The sequence below is a fragment of the Panicum virgatum genome, chromosome 2K (genome assembly GCF_016808335.1).
Source record: "Panicum virgatum strain AP13 chromosome 2K, P.virgatum_v5, whole genome shotgun sequence".
Classification (NCBI taxonomy): Eukaryota; Viridiplantae; Streptophyta; class Magnoliopsida; order Poales; family Poaceae; genus Panicum; species Panicum virgatum.
In genome coordinates this window covers 22,724,865-22,734,568 of record NC_053137.1, presented here as the reverse complement: position 1 = coordinate 22,734,568, position 9,704 = coordinate 22,724,865, and the positions used below count along the sequence as shown (strand labels likewise).

General features: G+C 44.3%; 1 protein-coding gene across 1 annotated transcript; it reads right to left on the bottom strand.

Annotated features, from left to right (window-relative positions):
- Window positions 1-6,356: 6,356 nt before the first annotated feature.
- On the bottom strand, window positions 6,357-7,639 carry LOC120671905 (ethylene-responsive transcription factor ERF094-like). The gene has a single exon (XM_039952169.1). The coding sequence runs from the start codon at window positions 7,628-7,630 to the stop codon at window positions 6,749-6,751; it is 882 nt and encodes a 293-aa protein (XP_039808103.1). The 5' UTR covers window positions 7,631-7,639; the 3' UTR covers window positions 6,357-6,748.
- Window positions 7,640-9,704: the final 2,065 nt, after the last annotated feature.

Here is a 9,704-nt window from a genome sequence, read left to right as displayed (position 1 = left end):
AAATTAGCATATCTTTTATATGTCATCGTTTATAATTTCTCATTCTCTACGTGCCAAATAAGCCGTACCATCGGACGATGACTACGAATTATATTTACTCTAGTAGTATAGCCAGTGAAAGTCATATAAGCTAGCTACAGTCAGACAAATAAGCTGGCCGGCTTGCTCGGCCCCATATGCCATATCTGTGGAGCGAGAAAAAGAGAAAACGGAGTCATCGTCGTTGAACCTTGAATTCCTGGGCTCGCAATTAATAATATTTTTCAAACCATTGAACAATGTCACATCCCTATCTTGATCAGGGTTTTTTCTCACGACCGGTTTACCCAAACCGGCGCCCTCCGGTTCCGGTAAACCGGACCGGTTTGACCGGTTACCGGTAGAAACCGGTCAAATTCAAATTTGAATTCAAAAAACTCAGTTCAACTGGTTCGTACCGGTATACCGACCGGTTAGACCGGTATACCGGCCGGTTAGACCGGTTTACCAAATGGGCCGTCTCATTTTTTTTTCTTTTTTTGTTTTAACTTTAAATGCCCGAAAAGTATGTTAAACGAACGAATTTTTGAGAAAATTTGACACCATTAGATTCGTCGCACCTTGAAGTATTTTTAGGAATTTTTTGGGAATTTTTCAGTTTTTTGAATTCAAATTTGAATTTTGAATTTGGGCCGGTTTGGTACCGGCCCAAACCGGAACCGGACTGGACCGGTTTGACCGGTTACCGGTCAAACCGGACCGGTTCCCACCGGTAAGGGGAACCTGATCTTGATATACTCGATCTTCCCCACGTGATCAGTCCTACTTAATAATTAGAGTATTTTTGTTGTATCGGTCAATGCAACTAGTCAGGTTGGCGCGTTACGCACGTCTGTACCAAAAACGTGGACCTAAAATATTAATAGAAAGATATTATCCGTTACTATGTTCGAAGCAACATCGTATCGATGTATTGAGTTAGATATAAAAATTACAGTAAAGCGGGCATAGTAGTTTTGTGTCTGAGAGCGCGCAAATCTTAAGCATTGTAGTATAGAGGTACAGGTAATTTTTCCTTAGGAATATTTTTTTTGGTGTCAGTAGGTATAGTTTAATTACTTTAGTAGGAAAAAAAGTAAGATTAGAAATGAACGAACAGTTTAATTATATTTTGTGGGTTTACGGAGGGAAATCGAAGTCCAATAAGTAGTACAACTACCACATGTAAATGTAGTATACAAAGTTTAGTTATTATTTTTTGTATGTAGGAAGTAGTTAAATATATTTTTGTATTGTCAAATAATAGAAGAAAAATATTTTTTAAGATAAAAAGACTAACTTAATAGAATCATGGGCCCCACGTGGGTCCCGCCTGAATAGTACATGGGTCCCACGCGGGTCCCGCCTGAATAGTACGTGGGTCCCACCTGAATAAGATGCGGGGCCCACGTGAATAGTGTGGGACCCGCGTGAACAGTGCACGGGCCCACGTGGGGCCCGAAAACAGTAGCAAGGCCCCTGAGAGTGCGCCAATTCTTGGCACTTTAGTATAGGTACTCAACTAGGGACTTACTGTACTAGCGAGCTAGGCAGCTAGCTTCTATTTGTGATCAAGGAAATTAACTAATTAAGCAATAGGTTTTAACTCGGTTGACTCCTTCGTTCTTTGGCGCCGTTGGTTCATTGGTTCCCAGTTCCCACATGCCAGTTCCCACATCAGAACATGAATTACTAGGGCCCTGTTTGGATACATAGGGATAATAGTTATCCCTCATCTTTTAGCTCTAAATTATCCCTCATATATCCAAGCAGGTGAGATAATTTTGGGTTAAAATGGATTATCCCTCTCAAAATTCTTAGCCCCTCCAAAGAGTGATAATGAGGCTAATTTTATATGGTCCCCACAAAAATATGAGTATGCACACAAATCTAGACATGAGAATGGGAGAGAGAGAGGGTGGACATTAGCCCATGGATCCAAACAACCTATTTTGATTTAATTCTTAGCCTACCAATTCAAAACTAAACATTAGCTCTCAAAATTAGCCATGGGCTAATGTTCCAAAAAGAGCCTAGGAGTTTTTTTATTTCACGGGCTAAACTTTAGATCATGTCACATTAAAAAAAATCTTATTATTTAGAAGTATTAAATAAATTTTATTTATAAAACTAATTGCAGAACTCTGGGATAAAGTGCGAGACAAATCTAATAAGATATATTAATTTTTAATTAGCGGATGATTACTATAGCATTACTGTAGCAAATCATAGATTAATTAGGATCATTAGATTTATCTCGTGAATTAGCACCCATCTGTCAAAAAAAACTTATAAATAAATTTTATTTGATACTCATAAATGGTACGATTTTTTTTAATATGACAGGGGCTGAAAAAAATCTATAGAAACAAACAGCACCTAGGTCATTAGCCGCACATCTATGGTCTATCAAGCGCTACATCTGCAAATATCCCATCAAAAGAAGGAAAAAGAAAGTAGCAGTCCCTGCACTGCAGGTAGCTGATAGCAACGTCTGGTATGATCGGTACGTATACCTGCAGGTAGCTGATATAGCTTGTCTTCACCGGGCATGATGATCGGTAAGTACCTTCAGCTTCAGGGAGCTAGCTGATATTTTGAGCAGCAGTAAACCTGGCAACATCGGTCATGTCGGCATGCAAAGTTATTTAATTACCATTCTAACCATTACTAATAATAATATTAGTCACTCGATCTATTTTGTTTCCTAAAAAAATCTACCTTTACCATTATGAAAAAAGTCTAAAAAATCTATATCTAAATTATCGACTTCTTTTATGAAGAAAAATAACCAAAAAATAATACCTTATCTTAATCGCCCTCCTAAAATAACTAAAAGTAACCCCTATCCAAATTATCTACTCCCCAGTTAAAATAACATTAATAAGATAAATTCTCTAGGATCATATCCGGCCGGCGACATAGAAATCTGGTTGCTGGGGCTCTCTGATCAGGGAATGATGGAGACGGGAGAGGTGATTCGGGTAGGCGCAGTACATGTGGGTGTGTTTAGATCATGTAAAAATTTGAGCAGAATTCATTATAGCAATTTTCAACCTAAGATTAGAATGACCAAACATGATCTAATTATAAAACTAATTATACGGATGGATGAAAAATCACGAGGCGAACCTATTGAACCTAATTAATCTGTTATTAGAGGTTGTTTACTATTACACAACATTGTCTAATTATGATCCAATTAGACTTAAAAGATTCGTCTCGCAATTACATCCGAAAGTTGTGGAATGAATTTTGTCAGTTATTCACATTTAATATTTCTAATTAGTGGTCAAATATGTTCGAAGTTACCTACCTTTCCAACTTTGATGCCTTTCAAACTGAAGCATGAGCGTGTCTAGCAGGTGTTAGGACTGCACCGAATGTGAAATGAGTCGGATGATAATTGAAATGGGCTCTTCACTAATGCTAAAAAAGCATCGGAAGGGGCCCGGGGGGACACACACACGGGGTGGGAGGAGGAACCATATTTGACATTAGTACTTTGTTTAGCTCATACTCCCTCCGTTTCTAATTATAGGTCGTTTGACTTTTTTCACTCTAAGTTTGACTATTCGTCTTATTTAAAAATTTGTGCAAAATATCAATTCTTTTGTTGTGGCTTACTTCATCAATCCAAGTTCTTCAATAATGAGTTAAATTTGACTATATTTTCATAAATTTTTAAATAAGATGAGTGGTCAAACTTGATGTCAAAAAAGTCAAATGACTTATAATTTGGAACAGAGAGAGTACTAGTTTGTAACCAGCATTATTAATTGCCTTAGAAACTGTATAAGATGGTACATGTTATAGCGGCGACGGACTGTAAACGCTCTCAATCGTCCGACCTGTTCTGAGACTGTACACCTTTAGGTGTTCAGGATTTCGTGGCCGGTGATAGCACCATGCTTCAAGGGTTTAACGGAATCCATATATTTCCATTGGAAACTATTACTTAGGTATTAAATAACATCCCAAAGTACGCTACATATTCTTTTAAACTATTGATTTCTCAAATTTTTAATAGCAAAAACTAACATTATAATATGTGCATCACACATGCAGACCACATGTGCATATGAATATAATATATATGGCAAAGCTAAAGTTTGAACTACACACAATCAAATACACAGGGAACAGTGACACAATGAGTAAAAAAATATATGAGGAAGAAATATAAATTTAAAGGATAAAAATGTCTTAAGTCAAACTTGAAAAACTTTGATCAAATTTATAAAAAAATAATAACTTGTACAATACCAAATTTATTTCACTGAATCTGCCGTGGAATATATGTTAATAGTGCATAAGTTCACTAATCCAGTACACACCACAACACCGCTAGTTCAAAATCTGCGTCACCAACGGTTCGAGTACCTGTTGGATTTAACTCGACGCTGATGGGGTTGGGCACCATCGCCGGTTCTAGAACCGGTAGCGATGCCTGTTGAAAAAAACAAAAAAGAAAAAAGAAAATGCGCACGCACGACTATTGCTACCTACCATATGCGCCGCCACTGCTGCGCCGCTGCGGCCCCGCGCTGCCACAGCCCGTGCCATCGTAGCCGCTGTCACGCTCGCCCGCTGCCCTGCACCGCCGTCTCCTTAGCCGCGGCCATGCCCAGCGGCCATGCGTCCACTGCGCACCGGGGGGGGGGGGGGGGGGGGGGGGGGGTGACGAATGGAGGGCAGGAGGGTACCTGCCTGAGAGGGGAGAGGAGACGCGAGGAACGGATTGAAGTGATTTGCAATCAAGAAAAAAACAACTCACGAACAGGTGGAACAGGCAATCAATAGCTATAATCTGGATCGGGAGATAAGTTTGGGATAGACCCGAAACAGGCACCGATGATGTGCCGGCGGTGATTGTTTCCACGGACTTTTTTTAAGTCCCTATCAAAGAGAATCTTACTATTTTAGAATATTCTATTTATAAATTTTTTTTTACAACTGAGTGCTAATTCGCGAGACGAATCTAATGAGTCTAATTAATCTATAATTGCTACAGTGATGCTACAGTAACCATCTGCTAATCATGAGCTAATATATCTCATTATATTCGTCTCGCAGTTTAGCCCTAGAGTTCTGCAGTTAGTTTTATAATTAACCTTTATTTAATACTTATAAATACTAAGATTTTTTTATGTGACATAAACTAAAATTTAGCCCCCAAAACCAAACAAAGGTTCTATTGCAAGACCCGGTCATTACATTAAGAAATGTTTAAGCGAGCTAAAACACTATTTATCGCCCGGCATTGCGCTTAGGTACTGTTGATGAGGAACCTTTGTCATTGGTCGTTGGATGCAAAATGAACGGCGAAGCCAAAGTCGCCGAAACATTATCTTCACCGCCGACTTGCTCTGTATCAACTCTGACGAACTGAATAGTGAATGCATTGTCTGGTGCCGGACAAGGGAGTAAAGAGAAGCCATTTTGATTAGCTGTGTGGGCCATAAATTTATCAAAAAATTAAGTCGTAAGAGTTCCAATTGTTATCTTTTCAAAAAAAAAAGAGTTCCAATTGATGTAGAGATTTACGTGAGCCCAAGTACCATGCATAGTATTTCCCAGCAGACTTCCAACTCCGATCAATCCGATCAACTCCTTCATGCGGGGTTCATAACTTCATGTGTAGTACCAGTAACCTCGATCCGGTCAAACAATGCAAACGAAAGAACACATTCTTCCTTGCTTGCTTGTCTGACGCCGCCACTGACCATGAACAGAGTCCGCTGGATGCTACGTCCGCGCTGACGCGAGGAGCCGAGATCGAGACAGGCCAGAGCAGACCCGGTCCATCCATGTGGTGCGTGCACCTAATAATTATATATAATATATTCGCAGTGCTAGACATATTCTAATCAGCACAGCTTATTATAATGATTATGTCTCGTTGCCCCTGAATTCCGGAGCCGGTGATATTTTATCCTTGCACCAAATCCAACCGAACCAAACTCCAGGCCTCTGCATTGAAGCTTCCAATTACTGACATCGCAGGCAAAGCAAGGGGCCCGGGCAAATTCTTCCACCAGGAATGCTCGCATATGGTCTTTGATTTTCATATCCCCGGGGAGGTGATTAAGAATTGTTGCCACCTTTTCAACCCGGCCCCACTGGCCATAGACATGTGAAAAAGAAAGAGAGTCGTGTGGCAACGCAAATTTTGGTTTTGCATTGGTCCAACAATGAGTTGGACCGAATAGAATGCGTCTCGTATCATCAGACTAATGCTCTCGTTCGGTATTGATTCATGGCTGCCACGCTCTGTATCTTTTCTCTTTTCTCTTTCTCTTTTCTTTTCTTTTTCTGAAGAAGAGAAAACGAACAGGTTTGCCTTTAATTAGAGCTAGCAATTATCTTCAAAATGGTTGTCGCAACGCAAACAAGTTGATGGAGGAAGCCTGGAGCAACAGAGACCAGCCAGTGTGGTGGGGCCGGTACTGTGCAGAATTTAAATACAAGCCGAAGGCGAACAGTAGTATCTCTGATGGGATAAAGATCGGCGCGCACAAGTGTACAGTGTGGTGCGCGCCATCGCGTCGTCGTCGATCTCGCAATTTGGCGAGCCAGGACAGAGCAGGGGCTAGCTTTGAGCCCTCCGCATGCCTCTCTGCTACTAACTCAACTCGATCCCGATGAACCTCGGTTCATCAAGCATGGTTGTTACATGGTGATCGATCGCGTGTCCCATCCGCAGCAGCTGACTGGGATAGAGGAGCTACTACCAATGGTCGAGCTCGGAGGACACCCGGAGGAGCTCGTCGAGGTAGTCGGCGCCCAGGTCCTCCAGCTCCACCACGCTGCCGGGGTACGCCGGCTGCGGCGGCGGGGCGGCGGCGGCCGCCTGCTGCTGCGGCCGCTGGTGCTGGTGCTGGTGAGGCGGCGGCTTCTTGTTCTTGTTCGGGGAGCGCTTGCGGATGGAGTGCCGGCTCTTGAGCGCGAGGACAGGGGACCCCGCCGCCGCGGCGGCGGCGGCGGATGCGGAGGAGGCGGAGAGCGCGAGCGCGCGGAGCGAGTCCTGCACGCGCTCCACGGGGAAGTTGAGCACCGCCGCGGCGCCGCGCACGGAGAAGGCGGCCTGGTCGTAGGCGAGCGCCGCCGCCTCGGGGCTGTCGAAGGTGCCCAGCCACACGCGGGCGCCCTTGCGCGTCGAGTCCCGGATCTCCGCCGCGAACTTGCCCCACGGCCGCTTCCGCACACCGATTAAGGTGGCCGGCCGCCCGAGCGCGGAGCTCTTCTTCTCGCCGCTGTCGTTGGCGGCCGACAAGCAGGCCGAGGACGAGGAGTCCGACGAGGCCGCCTCCATGTCGTCGGAGAAGGACTCGGACTCGGCGGCCATGTCGAGCATCAGCGCGTTGAGCAGGCGCTGCATGTCGTCCGCCCCGGCATCCGCCGCCGCGCCGGTGACGCCGGCGCCGCCGGCGCAGCCGGATGCATGATCGGGATAGCTGCTGCTGTTGTACATGTAGGAGGCGTACTGGTACTGCTCCATCTCGCTGGATTTGTGTTGCTGTTTCCGCCAAATGATCGATCGGCCAGTGGTGGGGATGGGGATTGGACTATCGGAGTCGGAGCAATGCAACGCCGGGGCGGCAAGGCGCATGCGCGGGGGTTTTATAGCCTCCTCCGCCGCTGGAAGAACCTGCAGCGCGAGTGGGTTGAATCGTCTGAACTTGACCGGTCTCCGGGTGGCCGAGCTGAGGCTGATGTGGACAGCCCGAGTGGGGCCCGCCTGATCGGCTGAAAAAGCAGGGCGGCCCGGCACGTGACACCACCCTCCCGCGTGACGTAGGGCGGCTGGATACGACAGGCTCCTCCGGCGTCACGCCCCCTGATACTTCCTGTGCCTTCCTCTCCTTCCGTCCCATTCCTCCCTGTCCCGGATGCGCCTGCTGCTTTTTTTTTTTTTGAACGCCTGCTGCTTTAAGGTGGTGTACTGTAGCACTATCAAGGACTACCTGGCCCAAATTTGTTTCATGAACCGGCCCAGGCTTCGGCAAATTTTTCATCATGGGCATTTGATTTGGTCAGACAACAATTTAATTGATTGCATTTGACTGCATGAGTCTCTCTGTTCCAAACACATGTGCTACCACAGGAATGCTCTCTCCAACTAGCATATAGATTGATGTTGCTAGTAGGTGGATCCATCGATGTGCCATTAATCCGTTAGACACATAAAAGCCAAACCAGCCCAAAGAGCTGAAGCAGCTGGCTAGGTAGTGGGCAAGCGAGAGGCGAAATCGAGCAGGCCAGAGAGGAGCGAGAGAAGTGGCGCTTAGTGAAAAAATACAATAAACAATAAAAAAACACATTACGAAGAGTCAAATGGGCATTACTGAATGAACGAACTTGGTTGATCAACTGAGAAGATGTGGGTGAATTTTAGCATCACTAGTAAGAAAAAGTAGCCAACCACCACCGATTGTCTTCGGTTGGCCTTTTGGTTGGTGACAGTGACGTCCAAGTTGGCTGCCCAGCTTGCAAAGCTCGGGCGTATCGTATGAACACATCACTCTTATACAATCTAGCTAAACACAAGAGACAAGCTAGACTACTGTAGCTGATAGCTTAGCAGCTAGCAATAATGGCGACCAAATTATCTAGTCTATTTAAAAAATTAACATGAATAAATAACCAGACAACTAAAGAGGCCAGCCTTGCTTTTTCTTCTACAATGAGAGCGAGTAATAATTTAGCTACCTTCTTACTGCATTTAACACACGCTGTTGTTGCAAGCTACTAGTAAAAACACGCTGATCCACAAATTGTTCGATTTGTCTGAACACGCATATGCTGATCCACAAATTGTTCGATTTGTGTCCTAAAAAAAATTTGTTCGATTTGTCTGAACACACATCCCATGGCACCAAACTTTTACGCATTGTTATTTATACTGTCAATTTTTTTAACCGTATGCCCGGACTGTCAATTCGAGGTACGCATTTGAGGCGTCTCTACATCTCGATCGGGTTACTAAATTCGCATGCATGCGTGCTCCCATACGCGATCGAGCCGTCATTGATGAAGCTAGCGACAGCTACTAGCTACTAGCTGCACCTTGTGTGCTTCTAGGAAGCAGCGGCGGAGGCGGGAGCAGGGTTAAAAAAACCGCTGGGAACCGGACCGGTTACCGCGGTTACCGGTCTAACCGGCCCGGACCGGTTCCGGTTCCGGCCGGTTCAAACCGGGCCCAAATTCAAATTTTAAATTTGAATTCTAAAAAATGAAAAATCCCCAAAAAATCTTAAAAATACTTCAAGTTGTGACGAATTTAATGATGTCAAATTTTTTCAAATATTCGTTCATTTAGTATACTTTGCGAGCATTTGAAGTTAAACAAAAAAAACGTGCATACAAAAGTATACAAATACAATGTAAAAGTAGTACAAAAAAGGGTTGGAGGGTTCATTTAGGCTAAAACATGTTATACAAACATTCATTTAGTATACTTTGCGGATATTTGAATTTAAACAAAAAAAGAAAAAAAATTGAATTTAACGGGTTACCAGTCAAACCGACCGGTTACCAGTCAAACCGACCGGTAACCGGTCAAACCGGACCGGTAAACCGGTCTAACCGGCCGGTTAGCCGTTCGAAACCGGTATAACTGCGGGTTTTGAATTCAAATTTGAGTTTGACCGGTTTTTACCGGTACCCGGTCAAACCGGACCGGT

What these genes read in the sequence shown, in the direction of transcription:
- LOC120671905 (XM_039952169.1), bottom strand. Translation starts at nt 7,630, where the DNA reads ATGCGCCTTGCCGCCCCGGCGTTGCATTGCTCCGACTCCGATAGTCCA.